Consider the following 22941-nt stretch of genomic DNA (forward strand, 5'->3'; position numbering starts at 1 on the left):
TTTGAGCTCCTACTTCATTCTGAATGTCGCCGGTGCTATTTATTAAGTTAATCGCCATCTCATTGTCAGCCGCAAGCTTGTCGCTGGATCTAATCAATCGCAAGTGACGTGAAATAAAGATCAAGAGATGCGGAAGTGGAGAGTCCTCGAGAACGAGAGGGGGAGGAGGAGAATGCCATCAAGAAAATCAGTCGCGGTCAACGTAAGCGGGGGGAGACACTTCGCGGCAAAGTGTCAGCAGAAAAGCAGGGGCTGGCGACAAAGAGTCCGTGGGCCTCGCCGGGGTGCTTGGAGGGTAACTGTGCGCGGATGGGCGGCACAAAGAGAGACAAAGAAGGAGGGTGGCGAGAGTGGTCGTACCTGGGTTACCATCATTACGATGGTGGGCCATAGCTGCAATGCGGGCGCCTATGCGACCGAGTGGAGAGTAGCGGGGTGGTGCGCACTCCACCGGGTGCCTACTATGCACCGACTATGCATTCCCCCCCCCCCCTCTCTCTCTCAGTCTCTCTCACTATGCATCAACCGCGGTGCTATCGCGAGCCCTGAAAGCGGGATTGGCTCGCAGCCAGGTAGGCTCCAGGTTCTGTCGTCCCTCTTACGTTTCACCCCGTGACGCGCGTAGGGAATCAACCTACCCTCCGTCTATTACTACCCTCCTCGTGGCGTCCGCTATTTCGCCGCGTCGATCTGACATTCGAGCTAACCCTTGTGACCCGAAATAAATGTTATTCGCTCTTACTTTCATATCCGCCGAAGTAAAGAATTACTTGTAATTACGTTAAAGTAAAATAGGGTTAAAACGTAATTAGTTGTGAGACGCCCCTAACCATGTCTTTAATTTCGAAATAATTGATATTAATTTTTCCCAACCGCGCGTATTAATATTCTATGATTTCCATCTTGACTCGTTGTAATTCGACAAGTTCGCGAATCTACGGCAATATATAATCTGGTATCGATTCTTACGTAACGTTCTCGTATATATTCTAATATCCGTGTACAACATTTCGGGCTGGCTATCAATGATGCACGAGGTCGGGTTGGCCGCGAGCCCGACGAAGAAAAACCATTACCAGTTCGTTCGCGAAAAGGACTACAGCAATTTGGAATTGGTTCGCTACCGTCCGGAGCGGTACGTCCAATTCCCGCGCGGCTCGTCCGCTCGGCACGCCGCGATTCTCAGCCGGACTTCCAAGTATACGCTTACGTTGCCGTTAATGGCTCGTCGCTGCGCATGAAGACGACGATCACGACGGGATCTGGACGGCGCGATCTTTTTGGGATGCTGCGCGCACGCCGAAATAGACGTCGGCACGCGGGAGAGACGCGGCGTTCCGCTCGCGGCGAGTCTTCCCGCGCGAGACACGCGAGAACATGGGGACGAGGAATTTTCATGTAGGATACGACATGCGCACACGGCAATGTTTATTCATTTATTTTATTACTCGCATGCACGCCGCTGACGACGTCACTGGACGATTGCCGCATCACTCGGCTGAGGAGTTTGTTGAACGCGAAAGGTCGCCGGCAATTGGGCCATCGTGTGCATGGCCGTTCACTGGACTCCTCCTTGCATGATAATTAATATAGTATATATTGAATATCAATAGCACTATTAATGGCTGCGGATGGGAAATACGCCATCCTGACGATACACTGACGGCAGTATTGATCGTTAATTGCGGCATTTTCGGGCTTAACGGTATTACTGGCGGTTTAGGGATTATTTGATGGATGACGATGAAGAATTGATTCTGTTTATCTGGCTAATGGCTCGCTAACTTCGACTGATTGTATGAATATTTTACGAAATTATCTCTCTCGATATTTATCGTTGCGACATTTATAAAGTGGACTGTCGATGTATCAAGAATCACATTGATATTGAGTATATCAATGTGATATACTAGTAGGAAATATAATAATAGGAACACTGACGTCATGCACGAACAAATTCCAAGACTTGTTACGATAAAAATTAGATTTTGTCCGAGTTCCCAGGACTCGCAAGGCCTGATACGTTTTTATGTTAATGATACATTAATATCTGCTATCTGCTATCTCCGTTAAGTATTTCATTTATGAATATTACTCACTGTTTAATCAAAATTATATTATCAGTAATATTGATCACACGCATACAGGAGGATCGTAGTGACAAGCTGATCGTATGAATAACACATACGAACAACACGCTGATATCGTTAATAATAATTCAATGCAAAACGCGTAGCATCGCAAGTCAACGCTTGGAATTGTGTTCGCAATCCGCATTCATCCAATTTAATTTACGCAAAAGCGTATTTACGCAACGTCTTTAATAGCATCGCTGCTTTATATTTGTCGACGACGTGCGTAAGCATCGCACTCGTGGCTAATTCTGGTAGCTTCGCACAAAAATAGAAGTTAATAATTTCTTCGATTTCTAGTTCTGAATTTAGAAAATAACAATTTTTCCGTTCCCTCTTTCTATATGTATCTTTGTAAATTATTTATTCTATAAAATGATTATTTATATAAAAATATTTCTCGTACAATTAACTATAGATAGACTCATGTTGCTCTCGCTAACTATTTAAGGAATTTAAGGAATAGGAAGTTTCGGTATATGCGATTGTTTTAAATTAATTAAATATTTATCTCTTCTCTCATCTTGACGCGTCACTCTAACAGTAAAACGATGCAACGGGTATGGTGACCCATTGCCGAAGATGCGACATCCTTGCTGACAGGGATCTCATCCCGCGGGTAATAGGGAATGAGGAGTTCTCTTTTTGCTCGGAGGGGTATCACGACGCCATTAATATAGTCTTGGGTGCACGCTGCAGATCTCTCTTTCTCCCCCTATCTCTATCTCTCTTCCTCTTTCTCGTTCGTTCTTGCCTGCCTGGAACAGGCGCGCAGTAACTTCGCGTTTATTCAAATGATGCTTTAGGTTGAGCCTTGAGCGTCCTTTGGCGGTGGATAAGTAATCCTGGCGGATTCGCGGGAGGCGTAACTCGAGGAAGAAGCGAAGAAAGAAGCACGGCTGGAGATCGGCAAGGGGAGAGAGAAGAGGCACGTTCGAGGGTCAGGGATAGGGTACAGTCAAGGGGCAAGAGAAAGAAAGGAAGGCAGACGGAGGGACGGAGACACAGAAGCGGGAAGATCGTGAAGATGGGAAAGGCACAGGGTGAAGGAAGGCAGCGAAGACGAAGGGACGAGGAGGAAGAGGCGGACAAGGCCATTCGTTTCAATGAACGGCCCTCCGGAATGGGGGAACCGCCCCTTCTCCTCTCTCTCTTTCTCTCTTTCTCTCGTTCGGTATCCTGCCCCGGCTCCTGGGGGATCCGAGAGATAGGATAGGATAGAACTTGGTATATAGGACTTTATGCGAGTCTTCTCTGAATAGAAAAACACTCGAGAGCGGAGGCCAGCGTGCACCGTGCTCACCCTCGCCTCTACGCCCTCTGCGTCTCCCGCCTTCTCCCCGTTGGCCTCCTGGCGTCTCTTCCGATTTCTCCCGAGCGTTGAATCTCATTTGAATGGAGCCCGCCACCTTGCCGTCTCCACCTTCCGTCATTGACTACCGTGTGGATAGTTTCGGTTCTGTGAAGCTTCGCCGTGGCACAGCGAGCAATGTGCTCCAAGCACGGCGTGCTGCAAGAGATCTCTCTTCCTCTCCTCGAAAAGAGGGACAGAGAGGGATGAGAGGCAAACCGAGGGCAACATCGACGTTTGCGAACTAGAAGGCAGGAGAGAAATTCTGGATTAGCTGTTCGGACGATACTTCAGCAACTATCGAAATCCCTGGCATCTTGATCATCTTTTGATATAATTAAGCTTCCACGAAATTATTTCGCGGCGATGATTTTTCGCACAGGATTCAAATTGTCAAAATATTCGAAGAGATATGTACTTTGTATTTATGAGAACGAAGAAAGTGAACATGTTGAATAAACGCTGCGTCTTGCGTTAAAAAGTAAGAATAAAACGTAAGTTCGCAAACTCGGCAGAAACGCAGAAGTATTCTTTTGCCGAAGGGAACCATGGTTGGCACATCACCAATGCAAAACGCATTGTGATGTACAATGCATGCTACTTCGGCAAATTCACCGCTCGTAAACTTCTTAACTGTAATTTCCTCCGCTGCACAGATAGAAACTGCAAATTCTATTGCCTTACACATATTTAATTAAAAACATTTATGAGTATATAAGTTGCGCATAAGTCGCGTATAATTCTCCAAGTGTTTAGATTTCTTGTCTTAAACAAAGCAATTGAAATATAGAAAGATAAAATAAAAACGTACGAAAGAAAAGATAATAAAGCAGATCATTAAATCAATTTTAGACCTCGATATTTTTCAGTTGCTTAGTAAAAGAAGTTTATAAATTATGAGACCAGATTCAGTGATCTATTAATTACTGAGTTTTTACGTTATAAAAAATCGGATACGTTAACAATTGCATCAGTATCAGAAAATGTGGACTTTGTCTGTTTCATTCGTATGTACGTACGTACACAATTAATCAACCAGCTGCTACTCTAACGAGCGAGAGAGAACTGCGGCTCTTTGTTTTCAACACTATAAATTACTGCATTCTTGAGAGCACAGTTAAAGAAAGTTGCAAGTAAACATTCCATTTCCTCCGAGCACTACTTCATTCGGACTCGGCAACGTATCGCCCCGGCTTCCGCGTTTGTTGCCATTCGGAACAACGGGGGAATTCTGGGCTGAGTAAGCTAGTCGCGTCACCGGCAAAGGGCCAAGGCACGAAGCGTACCTTCCGAGCGGCTGCAACGTTGCTGAAATGAGAATGCGGGACGGCGGCCGAGGGCCGAGGCGCGCGTGAAAAATAAGTTGTGCCGGAGAACAATTAAGGAAATGACAGCCGTAAATTTCGGCGGATCGCGGCCGCGTTCTAAGAGCGTCTTCTCGCGAGAACGACGAAATTGCTTCCATCAATCCGGGAGTCGGGACAAATTAGGGAAGCATTGGCAAGCCCGCCCGCCGGGGTACACCCATCTCAATTTAATGACATTTTCATAGTAGGCTGATGTTACTGGAGCGAATCTGGAAAATTAACAAGGGACTACTTCGAGAATTAAGAATTACGTTTCGGTAAAGTTCACGGTCTTGATGAAGATAAAAATTTTAAACATTCATGACCTGGAGAACACATTAAAAAACCAGAGGCATCTCTTTTTAATTTGATAATATTTTCAGTGCTGAAACATTAAATTGTGACAAATTTAAAAAATTACTTTGTAGAGAGAAAAAAAGTGAGAAAATTAGCTTCTTTTAAAATTGTGTGGATGTAATTTTAATTTTGGAATTTGTATGTTATAAATAAAAATAAAATTTCCTTTTAAGTTACGCAAGATTTCTAATAATAAAAAAATAATATTTTCTTTTAAACATTTTATTAATCTTTTTAGAATCAGTAGAGAGGGTTACAAGTTTCGGATAAAGAGAATGCCATCAGTCACCGTCAAGGCGTCAACCTTAAAGCGAGTTTTCAAGATTCCAGATCTTTTCATGACGATACCTTCGAAGGGATCCCATCTCTTTTCGTCCCCTAAAAGTTCTTCGAATTAAATGCAAATTACAAAGCCATTAAAAGGCACGCCTCGATAATGTCCTTTTTTGCTAACAAAATCTTATTTCTGACGAGGATGATGGCGTAATAAATGGTGGCGTCGATATCATCAGGTTAGTCTAATTGTCTTTTGAATGTTTAGTCATGAAACGAACATTAGTCGACGTGGTTGATACTAGGTTTTCGCTGTATCGTTTCCTTAAGAATTTCGACTTGGTGTTGCTAATTAACGGAGAAGGGGCTGGGGTAATTTATGCGCAAAGCTCGTTACCAAACAGGTGGTGCCCGGCAGCTAATGACCCAGGGATACCAATAATTCATTGATTAATGCCGCGCGCTGAATTAGCAAGTCCAGTCATCCCCTATTTTCCACGTTCCGGCAATAACAATTATCAAACATTGCAAGCTTTTACGATTACAGCTGCCTGAATGCATTTTACATTTTGTGTGTGGAAAGTAACGAAGATACGATGTTGTTTTTATTATATTCAATAGATTTGATACATGAAAAGTCATTAACATAGCATATGCTATTGTTTTAACATTTGAGAAAACATCACATTTTTGGTTAACAAGTTGTAGCCTAAAAATATTTAATCAAAAACATATCGAATTTGATGTTATTTATATTTATATCATTTCTCTGTTAGTAATATTTCACGTTCTAAATTATTCTATCTATTTCGAAGAGTAAAAGCGCTGTTGTTAATGATAAATAAGTTACTGCTTGTTTTTCTAGAGGATTGCACAAATAAATTCTTTACAATTACAATCCCCGGGATTTCTTGATATTGTCTTGGGTTGTTACCTTGAATAAATGATGTGTTTTATATATTATTTCGTTATCTTAGGAATTTTATATGAATCATTGAATAACGTTTCATCGAAAATACGGAAGAACAGGCATATACATATTTCATGTATCACAGTGCATGTATCGCAAAGTCGCGTTAAAGATTTATCGAAGCTTATTCGCGACCGAACAGGCAAGTAACCGCCGAACATTACGAAGCCTTCGGAGCGGACTGGATGAAACAGCGTATAATTAGATAAGGTGTAAGACGTATTTGGAGCGCGGCCATGCTGGCCTGCCGCCAGTGTTCAGCCTTTCGCTATAAACCTACGAAAAGGGTCAAGGGGGTGTCCCTGGTGGAAAGGAGCGAGGAAGCTCTACATTGGTTACATCGGCCGCATTGATCGTGCGGCACGCGTGCGATTGGATAATTTCTCGGCCAACTAAAAAGTAAAAAAGGGGACAGACTGGCTGGATTTGTATTTTGCGTGTTCCTTCTTGTTGTTCAGTCTGGAAGATACCAGCATTTCCGACTCTGTTTGAGAACCATATTTAGTTTGCAGATTTGCCGCAGCGTATGATGCATCTTTCCCGATGATCGTGAATAATTCATCGTACAAAGTTATTTTTCCGACGGAAAAACTAGAGGAATTAGCATTGCGGGGTAAAAGGAACATTCGACTATATTTCTGTCATTCGCGATCCGTTGTTAGTTATATTTTCCATTTAATTTCAGTATTATGCCTACTGTTATACTGTTGTTCGCATTTTGTCAGCTTTTGCTTGTCACGTATTTGCATCAGCGGAAAATGGCCGTTGGTCAAGCTCGTCACAGCAGGTGCACAATGTGTAGAATTAGCTGCCGTCAAAGCTAGGTCGTGTGCTAAGCTGAAGCTTTACTTTGGACGCACGCACCGCGTTTATCAGACTGTGAGGATTACGCTCCGAAGTGTCGACTCGCGTTGTTATCTACTAATTCCAATTAGCGTCAGCGATCTTCTGGGCTGCCTTCAGCTCTAACTTTGCTTGACGGATGCCTGCGCGAAGGGATAATTTGGCTTTTCGTCGCGATGTCGTGTCTCAGCAGAGGCATTTATTTGCGTGAAAAAACACTCGTGAAAAATGACGGAAAATGTATTATGATAAAGACACAAAGGTAATACTTAAGGAGACGGGCCTCCTCACCGATTTCCTTCAAACTTTGTAGAAATTAATATTTTGGTCCTAAAACACGATTGCGAGAAGGAAAATCGTCGCTCTCAAGTAGAACGAAAGTTACAGCTTACTGAAAAATGACAGTTTCGAGGTTAGGAAATCTGTCATACCGGCGGTCTACGGGCGTAGCGCAGACCGACCGAGCATGCGCGGTGACGTGAAAGTGCGCGAAATTAGACACGTGACAGCTTTTGAATTGCCAAATAAAAAGATAATTTGGTAATTATGCGTACGGAAATCGGTGAGGAGGCCCGTCTCCATTACCGGATATACATATATATCCGTTCTTTATTTTATGATTATTTTAAATGCACCTTCGCGCCCATTCGCGTTCGTTATAATACATCTACCGTTCGGCCGCTTCCATCGTCGCTCGGCCATTGCCGTACCGTTTCGGCCGATTTCGTTTCCTTCCGCGCTTCTTCTCGCGCGAGCCTCGCGAGCCGTGTTACAAGTCGGATTCGGTTGAACGTTTCAAAGTTGTAATATCGATTATGGTCAGGATGGATCCTCTGAGGGTAGTGATGACTCTTGTGGATAGTGAGTAACAGACTGATATATTTAACACGAATACACAAAGAAACATAAAGGAAATGGATTAAACAATAACCTCGATTCGATCGCTACGTCGATTCGCCCGCGATTCCGACTTGAATCAGACACTATTTGTCTCTCGACACTTCTCGACAAATAACCTGCTTGTTTTCTGGTCTTGGCCTATTTATCCTATTTAGCCCATCGACGGTGGGGCTCGAATATCGCCAGCTGGTGGTATTTTGATCCATCGCTCCTTAGCCCCTTACAAAGTTTATTTTATAAGCGTGGATAAAGTATTTGTAGTTGGTTTGTTCGCCAACGTGTCGCGTGCGAATAAACAAGTTTTATAATTAAAAGGAGTGTTTCCTTGCCCGCGCCGCTCTCCCGAAAGAGAAAAATACCGGAGAGTACCGCGCGGAGGGCACGCGCCCGCAGCGTCGCCATTTTCACGTTGGTGGACGCAACAGTTTCTGTAATAATAATATTCTTTGATAATGTTTCTGGTAATCCATATGGATACTGAAATTATTTACATGATAATTCGTCGCGTAGAAAGTAATAAACTTATCGTATTGTTTCAGAGAGCCTCAGGGAGTATTTCACCAAGTATGGAGACATCACAGAGGTCATGGTCATGAAAGATCCTACCACGCGCAGATCAAGGTAAGCATTGCATGCATTTAATATCTCTATTATTTTAATTTTTCAGTTTATCTTAATATATCTCGTTATATGTCTGTTTCCAATTTTCTAAGAATCAAGGAGACCTACATATTCCTCCAGAAATGTCAATTTACCTTAGCTTTAGAAAGTGTGTTAAGCACATTTTTATCCTTGGAAAGTCTGGCGAAAATGTGAATATCTTCATAGAAATTCATAACGTTACAGCCACGTGTCTGTCTTTCGGGAATTTTCGTTAGATTCTTTATTTCGGTCGTTAAGCGGAGAAAACGCGAATATGATTGACGCGCCAAGGTTGGTTCAGCCAAAAATAAGTATAGTCGATCGGTTTGTAAATCAGATTCTTATGCTTTCTATATGCTTTGCGTTTCCGATCTTATTACCCGCAGGAAATAAAGGAAGATTATGACGGATAAAAATTGGAACAAAATTGGATAAAAAGTGGAAAAAAATAAAAAATAATCTCATAATAGCAAAATTATACTGAGGTAGTCAAAATTATGACAATAATATGTTAATATTAATTTAATAATGTTCCTTAATACTATTTTTTTTCCTTATTCTTTTAAAATAGTTTTGAATAATACGATATTAAATTAGAATTTATTGTATATTCTAATTTTGAGAAATAATAATAATAATAGTTCAAGTTTAAAATACTTTTTCGAGAGAAATACGAAATAATGCGAAATTATGTGAACTAAAATTGCAGAAGGTTCTGGATGAACCAACGTGATGCAAAACGTTTGCGGTAGCGTTTTTGATACTGGCTGCGAAATTAATTCACCGCGCTATTCGCGTCCCACGAAGACTAATGCGCGGTATAACGTAATGATATACAGCGCGACGCGAAAATCGAGTTTCACGTCGAGTGTCGCTGTTAAGCAGAAACAGAGGAACACCGAAGCGGGGATGGTAAATGCCGGAGCACACTAGCATCGGAGTAATTACCGGTTTTTAAGTGGAGGAAACGAGGGGCGAGTCCGACGACGAGAAGGTCGAAAGAAGCAGGGATGGCGGGAGGGTTGAAGGGGTGCGTCCAACAGCTTATATACAGTGCACCTTGGTGCGAAAGGGGAGCGCGTGCGTCTTATCGCCCATCGAATGTAAAGCCGATGATGTTTTATTATCGAAAGATCCCAACGAAGACGCCCTTGCGCGTGACGAAGCATGACTCGTCAATGCATAGCGATACCGCTAGCGAAATGTAATGTGTGCTTTGCAAAAGGTGTACAACAAATCCCTTTTTGCAATTATGCGGTGCAATTCCTCAAAACACCTGTTCGCTGCTTCTTTTATTCTGATTCTTAATTTAGCTACGAGAAAATTATTATGCTACGTTAGACTATACGTAGACACTTGGAAAATTGGTAAATATGAAAAATTAGCTTTGAAAAATTAGCAGAAAAGGCTGCTACATATGCATACTGTAATAATGCTGGAATAAGAGTGCCAGCTATATTTTATCCATTTGTTCGTTTGATTTTAAATTCTATAAGTTTCATAGTGCGCGCAGATCTTCCGTTATGATATTCCAGTCGCTAATAGCCGCCATTATATTGAGCAAAGCCTCTTTATGCCATAAAAGCGTGCCGTCAAAACGTTTGTGCAGCGATAATCGTGCAGTCAAATTGTCGCTGTTTAAATTGCCGTCTCTCTGGCGCTTATGCGCCGGTTACCTCTTGTACCGTGCATTTCTCCGACTAATTAATTGGCCAGAAACTTTCGGGCCGTGCCCGCCAACCTTCTCTAATTATTCGTTCCTTTCATTCCCGCGGGGAGAGGAAAGGGAACGGGATAGAGGGAGAGGTCGGGAGGATGAGGAGAGAAGGAACTGCCGGACAACAAAACGAAACAGGGGACAACTTACTTCCGTCGAATTACAAAGCGCAAGCAACAGCCGGGCCTATTCGCACCCGCTTATTAAGCGAAAATAAAGCCCGCAAAATCAAAGAGCGTTTCCCACTCCTTTTCAGCTGCTGGCATTCATTCGCGACTTGCTCTGTCTCTCCCTCTTTGTCCCTTTCTCTCTTTCTTTTTCTCTCTCACTTTCTCAATCTTCGCGAATCTGCTGCTTTCTCGTCTCTCCTTTCTTCTCTGTCTTAGATAGTTTGAAGTCCACTGACAATTAAGAGTTTTGTTCTCCAACCATCAACGAGCTCGTTATGAACATGTCGAGTCGGGCAAGTCTGTCTTGTCCACGAAAAAGCCGAAGATCCGGAGATTGTGCAGCACCTGAACGCGGAAGCGGCTTTCTAGTCAAAGATGCTGAATTAAACGCAAGACGATTAATGAAGGGTGTTATTGCACCCTTTCTATTCGAATAACGACCACACTGACAATGAAACATCAAGTACCGAGCTTTGCTGATTTCTAAACAAATTATCGGCTGTGAAATCTATTATTACTCTATTATTATGCATAATTATCTTATCTTGTTATTAACAAAAATGAAATCTATCTATCAAAATCTGTCTATTGTTACATACGGAATATGCCAGTTGGTAATTGTCGGCGATTAATCGAGAGGCGCCGTCGATAGATTTAAATTTCTTTGCCGTGGTGTAACGGGGAGTTTCTCGGGCGAATGGAGGTCGCTTAAAAGTGGGTGCGGAACGGAGATGGCGAACAGAGGAGACAGACTGAAGAGATAGAAGGGACCATCCGGGAGCCAGGGTGGTTGAATCCCTCAGCGCCACGTCGTAGCTCATATCTGCCGCAAGGGGACGCGGATCCTGTATGCAGGGGTTGAGGTATGGGGTTACTCTGCGGGTTGTAAATTAATGGTTAGCCCGTGGCGTGGTGGGGTTTCGGCCTAAGGGTTCTGGTTGATCTATGGGCGGCATGTGTGCCAGGTCAAACGGGCCTTGCCCACTGATACGCCAACGAAAGTCCTCTCTCTCGCTCTCTCTTGCTTTGTGATTCCCTTTTTTAGTCGCAGCACATTGTAAAATCGATAACAGTTTCGATGGAGTTCGCGCCGCGGTTCTGACGCGATAAGAGCGAAATCACGTGTAATTCGATGATTTAATATATCCTTCCTTGACATACGAACGACGCGCACATTCGCGGGTTTAAACGTCCCATTAAATCATTCGCGTTATATCTTGCATCTGAACACGAACATTCTCGCTTCTTTTTACCTTTCAAGTCACGGAATAATATCGGTCGTTCCGATTAGTTAAAAAAGTCGATGCTTTCAAGTCCAATATCATCTCGTGACTTTAAGATAGAACTGTCGCATGTCCGAACATATGACAGTTCTACTTTCTTCTACTCCCAGGTCTCCCCCGATACGATCGATCGTTCCCTAGCTAGCGAGTACGCCCCGTATGCGACGACTTGGATTCTCGAACGCGCGATCACTGCCGGCCGAGTTAACGGCCATTGCATTAGCGTTAACTCTCATACACGTCTACGGAATATAAAAGTAACGCGATGCAGTCGATTCAATCGCCCTTTTACGAGTTTCCCAAGCGGCCGTAATAACCGTGAGATCCCGGCTGCGATCGATGTATAATGGCGGATATTCGAATGCAGTTAACTTTAGTACTCTTGGAACTCATGGTGCATCGAAGGAGGGAGAGAGGCGGTAAGCAACCTTGCAAAATCGATAGTCCGCTTCCCCTTATCTTTCCTTCTTCGATTATCAAGCTTCTGACGTTTCGCTTCCTCGCAATATTCGAGTTAATCGTCAACTGAACCCATCGCAATCTGCTCCATTACGTTATACTTTATGACTTGAAGCAACTTGAATCGCCAACTTTCAGAAAACGTGCGCCCTGTCTCTCCGCTTGATCATTCCTACAACGATTGTTCTAAATAGATAAAGCGTTAAATTAACAGGGCATTTACCCTTAGGAGGGACTCACGTTTGCACACGATTGCACTCCGGAGGCGAAGTGCTTCGATACGGCCGTTATTCCTCGTTAAACGAATCGAAATCCTCATTTCTGGCGGTTCTGCTTCTTTCGAGGGTGGCGAGCGCGAGTTCTCCTCCTATCGACAGTCTCATTTCCTGCCTCGAACTTATCAAGACAAATACACGCCGAGCACGCGCTCTCTCGACCGCCTTTCGCCGTCCATCCGTCGGAAAATATCTCTAATGAACAAACTATCCGATTTGAGCCGGTACTGCGCCACCTCGACACTCCTTTCCCTCGCCTCTCGTCCTCCTCCTGTCGCGAGGGGAGTGCGCAACCTTCGATAACCAATTTCTCGGCCATTTCGCCATATCTGTTGCGCGACCCCGAGATTTCATTCAGCATCTTCACGTTTCCGCTCGGTTCTCTTCATTTCAGAACACCTCGTTGGATGTTACGTTCTCCAATCGAGACTCGTGGACGCTGAATCATATGAAGACTATTGTTAGGTTTCGTCGAGTCTTTAAGCAAGGATTAAAGTAGATATTAGGTGATTACGAAAAGCTTCGTTTATATCTTCTTTTATTCATGAGATATGAAGTTTATTCAGAATTGAAAAGAAAGCGATACTGCTAAATAAATTTCCATTAATTAATTATTTTTTATGTCGTTCAATCTTTCCTCTAATTTTCAAATTACCATAGCATAGAGTATAGATTACACTTGGCGGGCGGAGAGTGAGAGATGACGACGTACGCAGAATACAGAGGAGAACGAAAAACCGTCCGCACAGGGACTATCTTTCCGGCGGGGCAATCTGTTAATTCGATCGTAACTCGTCGTTAAGAGAGAATTTAGTTGGTACTTGGCCGGCGATAATTACACGGGTTTTGCGGCACGTAGTGGGATGGAGGAGGGGAGGAGAGAGACGCGATGCGAGACGAAGAAAACTTCGGAAGAGAACGAAAGAGATAGAAAATGAGGAAGAGAAAGAGAAAGAGACAGGCAGATGCTGGCTGAAGTAGAATTTATTGGGCGATAAGCGCCGCGCAACTTTCTTCCCTTACGATCGTCATTCTTTATCAGGCCACTCGTGGCCGACAGCGGCGTATCGGCGTACCAGGATAGACTAGGCTTTATGAATCGGGATTATTAAGGTCTTTCTTAGATCATAGATCTTCTCGTTTCCCTACTCCGCAACACGCTAAATGGAAACGTCGCCGTGGAGGACTTCCGGTTCTCCGTCTTCGTGCGCCGAGATAGCGGCCGCGCCGCCGCCATTTAATATCATCCCCATTCACCTGTCGAAAGGTGATAGTCACCGTTTGCTCGCCACGGTCAAAAATTCTATGGAATGAAAAAACCATCGGACACAGGTTTCATTTCAATCACCATGTGACGTCGCGATAGAAATCTGTAAAAAAAAGAAGACAAGAAAGATGCATACGACCTCTCGCTTCTGATGGTTCGATGTACTTTCTCTGCGAGAGTTACGCACCGCGGCGCACGTCGGTGATGATAGCTTCCTTCCCGGATGGAAGGTTCTCCAGGCGTGCAGCTCGGAGAACCGGAGATGCTCGGGTCACGTGTACCGATCGTTTCCCATGGGGGGTTTATAAGGTGCATTCCGGCCGATAGCCGTGCGCACATGACCGCGTGCTCGGGATGGACGATAGAGGTCTTGAGTAATTTATCAGGGCGCCCGGAGGGGGTGGGTGGCGATGGGAGCATGTGATGCACGCGGCGAGCGCGAAGATCCGTGACCACCGCCGTAGTGCGAAGTCTTATCTGCTCAGCGGGCGAGCACACGAGGGTGCTCATCTACTCGCCGTTAGTTAGCCGATGTTAGCGATCTTGGTTCTCGCCGCGGCACAGAAACGTCACACAGCCGCAGATATACACGTAGCTCGGATCTGGCTGGCGCAGCGCTGGACACGTTCGTGAAATAAAATGATGTATCAACCGCTTGAGGAGATCTTGCTTCCTGTAAATAATAAGTGAAATGGTAAATTGATTCATTTTATATAGTGCTACTTTAATTTAGAATGTTTATAAAATCCTTGGCATGAAATGTATCACGCAGAACGTTTCGAGTCTCCTTTTATTACGAGCCGTGGATGTACTGATTTTTATATTCGCATGAATTTAATTAATATATTTTTTAAGCGCGTATACACATTTGATATTTTATATATCTGATGTAGTCTATACACGAAAAGAATAGTCGATCTTACTTACCTACAAGTCGATTTTTTAAATTATAGATAATAGACGAGAATATATTTTCGGTTCGGGGATATTCTCCCTTTTCGGTCGTAATTAATCATTTGACACGAAAAATACAAAAAAACACGTAATAAAGGGTAAAGCGTTAAAGGCGGCCGAGATAGCGGCAAAGTACGTATGCGCGTTGGTGGATCATTTGGCTAGGGGCTGCGGGAGGGAAGGACGCAAAGTGAGGAGGATGCGGAGGGGTGGGTTAATGCGAGTCCGCGTAAGGACACCCGCTGCGCCCTGCGGGAGTTAACGCGGGAATCGCGTGTTCCCGCTATGAAACACGGTACGCCGAAGAACGTAAGGAAGAAAGACAGCCGGGATGAAGAGAAATAGATAAACGAAGGGAGATAGAGAGAGAAAGGAGGTAGGGAAAGGAAAGGAGTATATGGCTCTGTGAATCTTCCGCGATTATTTTTCCACTCATGTTCCTCGTGCAAAGGCAGAAAAACGCAGCCGCTCATGTGACGACACGTGGCAGACGTTACGGCGCCGTCGATTTTTATCCCGCGAATTCTTAATTCAACATCAGCAGAATGAAATATACAGACGCTCTAACACACCATGATAATTGCATGCAGTGTGCAAATTTTTAAATATATTTTAATATATTTTTTGGATATTTTGTAAATTATTCCTGATTTTGAAAATTCTGCATCGTTAGGACTACCTCTACTCTATCAATTATATCCACGATATTGACGTCGTTAAATTGAAGATGCAATTATCCTATCATCGATCAGAGCACACAGTAGCATTAATATATAATAATTAATTAACGATAAAAAATTAACGATACAAAGTTTTACCGTTAAAATTTGAGCATTGTCTCTGGCAGCTGTTTTAGTTTCTCTTTTAGTCCAGCGCAACATCTACATATCCTGTGCATGCAACATGCACCCTTCCGGCTCATGACGTACGCAGTTACCGTACTCTTGTACGCATGTTTCCGCGAATTCGCGTTACGACACGTCAATAATCGCGGCGATATTCGCGCTTTAAGTTCGCTCTGCCGCGAAGCGGGCATCCCTTTATGGACACCCGTTACATTCTCGTTTCGGCGCTACGCCGACTGCTCGAGCCGGCCGCTTTTATGACGCGCACTCTGTAATGCCGGTATTACGCGGCACGGATGCGTTACAACGCCGTAAAACGAACTCTTATGCGATGGCGGACGACGCCGCTGCAAGCATAACGATGATTTGTTTTCCGCTTGACAACTTTTGAGCGCCCGCGCGATAACGTCCGCAGTTTCCACGTTTCGCATGCGGACGGCCGTGCTCATAATTATGAGTCGTAAGCACGGGAATTTAGAATCAACGTAAAATCGCACGTTTTCGTGATAATTGCATGCATCATGCTTACGTTCAGCGAAGTCAGATTACCGTGCGTTCATTAAAATCCGCATCTTCCTTCTTGTTGACTCCACGACTTTGATTAATAAACAACACTCCGGTCTATTAATTAATAGAGACTTTTCGCGCTAATAAAACACGGTAAAAGAGCCAGTTGGATATGGTGAACGGTACATTTATTTGGATTTTGCCGTAACGAAACGAATTTAGCACCGCTGTTGGCAAGGATTCAGAGTGCTGACTGAAATTATGTCGAGATTGGTGGGATATATTTAATTTTTCCGAGATTACCCGAGGTTCATTTACGCATAGACGACAATTCACATGCGAGAGAGTGTCAATGTATTTTCGTGCGGTAACGAAGCTCCAGTTTGCAATCAGTCGTTGCGCGCGCGCTTATGTGTATGTGTGTCGACACCGCTGACCGCGTTCCGATGGAGCACGATTGCATCGCAGATTTCTATTTAGACGCGTGATATTAATAAGTGACAAAGGGGAGGGGAAGAGGATAAAAGAGAGAGAGAGAACGCGAATTAGGCGCGCTAAAAGCGCCCGCAGCCGCGCTGCGGTTTTGGGCGGGAAAACGAGAATCGTCTGCAAAAATCCGTCTAGTTCGGACGCGCCGCGATTTATTAGCATCTGACCGAAAATGCCACGCTCGCGGAAAGCCGTGGCACGCGTCGCGACGCGTAGCGTCGCGTCGTGTCACCGTTACGTCGACTTGACGCCGAGTCGTGTGAATGCAGCCAAGCGATGTCATTAAGCAAATCATGTGGACCGCTTCGTCTGGGATCTAATGGCGGTCTCAGAAAGGCGCCAGTCTGCGTTTTTTTTCTTCTTCTGCATTTATCCTATGGTTGTGTCGATTTCGTGTGGAACGCCAAATATTGCCATGTTGAACAAAAATCTTTTGGAAAATGAATTTAAATTTTCTTTCTTTTACAACTCACTTTCTTGAATTGACTTTTTAACTCTCATTTCTGTCTCACTGACATTTATTTTCTATTATTTTATATAAATAGAGATTTTATTTAATATCGAGTCTTCATGTTTTCTTTCATATTTTAATTTTGCTGCACGGATATACGAGATTTTATTATCATATTTTATACAAAAGGTAAATGTTTAGAAAAAAATCATATTATAGATTTGTCTTACATAAAACGGATTTATTGAAAGAAAAAATTTGACAAAAATGCTAAGACGCGAGTAGTAGTGAGAGCAGATGAGAGCAGATAAATAGCTACTTCGCGAAAGATTCGATCTAAATATTTGGACAGAATACGAACGATACGCTTTCTGTAGGCGATTGAAAAAGCAAAGTATGATTCCGGATCATAAAGCGATTTTCCGCTGTCATAGAACATACTTTCACGTCTCGTCGCGCTACATTATAGTGCTACGTGAAATCAAGGAAAACGACTGACAATCCGCTGTTTACGGCCGCGTCCTTGATAGCGTATCTCAAATAGCGCAGCCCGTGTATGTTGCACGTGTATGTTGCACGATGAAGACGCACGACGTCGAGATTAAACTTAAGACACAAGCGGCGTATCTCGCGCGGTGATCTCGCGATTACCTCCCTCCGTTCAGGAACTTTCCTCTTGTTTTATCCTAATTCCTTCTTATCATTCCGTCATACGGTCTGGTAGCGACGTTTTATTTACACTCTTCCTCGATTCCCGTATTTGTCGCGGGAGATAGCCTAATAAAACGCAAGCGTTAAATCTGTTAAAGTGCCTTTTAAGAAATTCTTCCATCGTGTTTATCGCCCCTGAATTGATGAAAAATCAGTTTACGATTCGGCATAAGTCACACTCGCAATCGTACCTCGCCGTACGAGATCTAATAAATAAACGATATCGAGTGCGACATAGAGTGAAGTGACGTTTATCGTGGCGCGAGAAAATAATATATAAAATAAAGAATCATAAATTTTTTATTTTCATCTTTTTACTTTAAATCATTTAAAGATGCGATATCGCATTTCTCACGATTGCATATAATTATCTATCTCGTACAGCGATTGTACAGCGATCAGGATGAATCTGCGAGTTTCGACCTGTCTGACCTGATTAATTCAGGGAAGCGACTTCCCTGAAGATAAAAATGATTTGATTCAACAGTTTTAATTGCAATCGATCCAAAAGTGGGACATGCTAAGCATCGGCGGGCCTAATGCTCGTTGCACACGATAGTGCATACTCGGCCAAGCCATTATAGCCCTAGGGAGGAGAAGGAGGGAAAGAGGGAGGATTGCATTCTCCACCATAGCACTGTATACCAGCCGACCTGAACAAACCACTGTCATTTGCTAAACGTAAGCGAAGCCGCATAATGGATGTAAATTCGTTACTAGAGAGCATAGTTTAATTACTATTCACGATGCGGTAATCGATCATGAAATTCCCCCGCTCTTGAATCAGCTTTGATTCCCTTGACGCGTCGCGTCGCACGGAACCGACAAACAGATCTCACTTTTAATCCTTTTCCTTTCTATTCCGAGATCTAACAAGGATATACGCGAGAACGCTAAGGCAATCAGGAAAATTCACGAGGAGGCGATCTTCGCTCAATCAATTGCGCGATGCATGGCGCGTTCATGTAGATGTCTTCAGCATTCGATAGTATAATGGTGGACAGTTTGAGCCCGGTGCCGACCTATGTAGCGCTTCATCCTTCACCCTGGCGTTTGCGAGCAACCCCTTGCGCCGACAACCGAGCGTGTCTGTGTGCGTGCACTTGCGGGCGCGCGCGCGAACTCGCATGCGGGACGGATTGCCGCTGACCCGTTGTTAAGTTAGTTCGCCGTGCTTCGTGTCGCTGTCGAGGGAGTAGTTTTGCTAATTAAATTGGCGCCGCGCGATTGGCGTGAGGGTGGCGAAAAATGGCGGTACGCTCCGCGGTCCGACGTGTCACGGCACTGGGTCACCGGGCGAACTACCGACGGACAGCCGTTGGCAAACTTTCGAATTTATGCTCGTTTATAAACCCGTACCTTTGGATTCCGGATCCGCGGACGTTAAGGGCGACGCTATTCGGTAGAGACCGCCATTCGCGCTGAACCTATAATTGGATCCCGATTCCAAGCCGTTGCTAAATGCGATTTTCGTGTTGTATTCGATATAAACGAACGTGCGCGTTTACTTTTGTCTGGAGGGAAATTTATGTGAGATGTAACGTCCAGAGTTGATATGTGATCACATCTCGTATGACATTTATTGGGATCTCATATAGCGACGGAAACTTTTGGAGAGTCTCGTATATAATTACCACTAACGTGCGATTGCCACGAGAATATATGTTATTCTGACACGAAATAAAAGTTTGCAGATGTGGAATAAATTTATAAAAAGATTTAATAGAAAGTCGATGTAGGTACGTTTCAAGATGACAGGTGAGATGAATTGTACTGAAGTTAATTTAATTATTTGCAAAATTAAATAAAGGATCGTGGAAAAGTACTATTCTTGCTTACGGATGTTTTTGTTGTTCCTGTTTGCTTTGCATGCAACCTTACCGTCAGCTCGTTCGACGTCGGTCCGCAAAGATTCAATGTAAGCTCGGAGTGTGCTTGTTCAATATAAGCTCATCCTTAACTCGACAACCGGATCCAGAAAAAGCTTGACTTTTCCATCTGAAGTCCCAAGGGAATCGAAGAGATGTTTGTCGACCGCGATATTTTTGTCGGGTCGTGCATTCGTTTTGTATCGGGCTCACCCCCCGACTCCAGCGAAAACTTCGAGCATGCTTATTCAATTTGAGTCCGCCTTTAATTCGATGAGTGGATCTGGCGCGTTTGATTTTCCCCCGTACTTACGAAGGAAGAAAGAAAGATGTCGACGTGTGCAGTTCCTATTTTTCTTCATTATTTGGGTCGTGCGTTTTCGATCCACTTCATTCTTCCGGAAATCGAGTAAAAACTTTGGCACTGCGTTCGCTTCATGAATTTAAGTTCATCCCTAATTCGATAAACGGGATGTAGAAGAGCGCTTAATTTTTCGATTTTTCCTCGGCAGATGGAAAGACGTCGAAGATTTCTGTAGAGCTCTTGATTGTCCTCGACTGTCCGCTTGCCGTCAATTTCATTCCTCGGAATGATTCGAATGATTATTTTAATACAACTTGTAACACTTTCAGCAATGTAAATAGCCTCATTTCGCAAAAATACCACAAATTAAACGAATTGATTCAGGTATGGTTTAGTAAAATTATAATAATTTGTACAATCCGCTGTGCACTTCGGTTCCGATAAATTCCTGTTTGCATTTATTCCCGACATAAATCTCGCGTATGCGAGGTCGGCCGAACGTAGATCATAAATTTGCAACATTCGGGGGTTCAACATTGTTTTCGGGGGTACCGGTTTGAAAAAGGAGAACGGTCGCTCGCGCGTAGTTCGCGGCAGCGGTAAAAAGTAACACGGGAACGAACGAGCGTTTCATTACACGAGGCGGAAGGAGAGGAGGGCCCGGAAACGACGAGGGGTTCGAAACGGCGGAGGACGGGAACGACGCGGTTGGTTAACGCGCGTAAACGCACGCTGCACACAATTACAGTAACTAATCGCATTGTTTTCGTAGCTGCGACGCGGCGTAATTCGTCATAACATTCGATCCAACCCCAGAATCGACCCTTGATCCTTGGCCCGCCCTCTCAGGCGTTGACCCTCTCCCCCGCGCCGATGCGCCTCGAAATTGCCGCGACTTGCGTGATATACGCATCCAGAAAAGTACGGATTCAGCCGCGTTTACATGCACGTTGTGCGGTGCACGTTTGTTTTGCGGAAATTCGCGAGCGCGCGTACAATTTACCATTTTTCGCTTCACACGTGAAAATGAACAATTTCTATAAATAACCGAAACTTTTATTGGACATACAGTTAATCGATGGTATCGATCGAAGCGATCGTTGCATAATTGCGTGTGCGCGCGTAATTGCGTTGCGACACGCATGTATCCGCGCGCACATTAAAACATGCACACGCAGCAAAATAGCGCACGAATTGTATTAAGGTAACAAATGTAGGAATATATTATATAAACATGAGCGAATACCGCGTCTCGTTTGCATCGAAATACCCCGATACCGTGAGCAAAATCGCGATCTGAAACCGGCGCCGCCCTCCACAGTATTAAAAAACGTAATGCAAATTCTAAATTAATTTCCAATAAAAAACTCGTTAGCCAGATGTCCCGGGGATCGAGGGGGAAGGAGGAAACGCGGCAGGATTGGGGCAGCTACGCGAACAAACGATCTCGAGCGTGTAAACGCTCGCGCCAGTTTCGGTATTTCGCCCCTTTCTTCCACTTTTTGCCGATTCGCCCGCCGCCAACCCCCGCGCCGCGCCGGCCCGAATTTACGGCGAAATTGTTAAACGACGTTTGAAAAATTCGTGGCACATACCATCGCCCGGTTTCCCCGGTTCTCCTATGATCGTCGAATTTATATCCTCCACTTCCGCCGGGTAGGAATGCGAGTAAAGTCGTAGGAGGAGAGAGGAGGGTGAAGACGTGGAGAGGAAACACGTTGGCGTTACGAACCATTGCGCGGTTTGCAACGGATCATGATTCCGAGCGCAGGCATGGCTGCTCCGAGACCCTCGAAGTCTCGGGATAGTTAATGCGTTTGCGGCCTGTAATTAGAATAACCGGTGTTTATCTGTCGCTCCGCGACAGCAGATGCGCGGATGCGACGCCGTGCTCCTCAAGCTGGAGTTAATTAAATTTCGGGAACCTGGGGGGGGGGGGAGGCAACGTATATATGGATCGCATCAATCTGCGGGCAAACGTGGTGAACGTGGCATTTTTCAAATTACTCTAGTAACGTCAAACTGCACTTGGCGGTGCATTATCATTCCTCAAGTCTCGAGAGCTAAGCGGGAACGTAATCTTAGACCCTCGGTATATCCATTTCTCTCGTCCGAGGCGACAATTTCCGATTTCGAGTCGCGGAAGCCGCGGGGCTGCCCCGGAGGACGCATCGTTCGCGCGCGTCGAACGGTTGCGCGTGTTACGCGCTTGATCGAGGAACAAAGCGAAATGAACGCGGGGACCCGGAGATGCGATTACGTTGCGTATCGCGGCGGGATGCGCGGCGCGATAATGGCTATTTGCATTAACGATCCGCGCACGCATGCGGCGCGTCGCATGATCGCGGCCGGGTTGCAGCGGCCCGCCCGGCTCAGTCAATCAGCGATTCGGATCCGGTACGTCAGAATCGTACCAACCCGACCAGGGATAATCGCGTTACCTTCCCGATTCTGATTACCGACCTTAATTAGGCAATGGGAAAATGATGCGTGGCACAGCCGAGGGCTTTTGCGTCGACCCCCGTCGACGGCCTCCCATTTCGCATCGTTCGATTATCCGATTAGCCGATCTACATCGCGTCGTGCGAGTCTTGGGTCCTGTCCTGCACCAGATTAACCCTTGACCCCTTCGCTCGTTCTTCCGCCGCGCCGGCTCGCAAGCCGACGCTTGTTCCTATTTCGGTGGAGCGTGGCGGTTTGAACGGGGAATACACTCTACGTGCTTTTCTTTTTCTTATATTCTCTTATCATCGTCTTCAGTAATTATTCTTTTATGGTGGATTCACGTTGAGTCACGTCTTACAGTATTAGGGAAAGATTTACTGAT

The 22941-nt window shown here is 44.6% G+C and overlaps 1 protein-coding gene across 10 annotated transcripts in view; it reads left to right on the plus strand.

Moving 5' to 3' along the window:
• Positions 1 to 22941, plus strand: part of LOC105284583 (RNA-binding protein Musashi homolog Rbp6) — a 589200-nt gene that overhangs the window by 209956 nt on the left and 356303 nt on the right. For all 10 annotated transcript variants that reach the window (XM_026970601.1, XM_026970605.1, XM_026970600.1 and 7 more), the window contains exon 3: positions 8712 to 8793. In XM_026970601.1, coding sequence (XP_026826402.1) covers positions 8712 to 8793 — 82 coding nt within the window. The remainder of the gene's footprint in view (positions 1 to 8711; positions 8794 to 22941) is intronic.

Source organism: Ooceraea biroi, chromosome 6 (genome assembly GCF_003672135.1).
Source record: "Ooceraea biroi isolate clonal line C1 chromosome 6, Obir_v5.4, whole genome shotgun sequence".
In the NCBI taxonomy this organism is placed as follows: domain Eukaryota; kingdom Metazoa; phylum Arthropoda; class Insecta; order Hymenoptera; family Formicidae; genus Ooceraea; species Ooceraea biroi.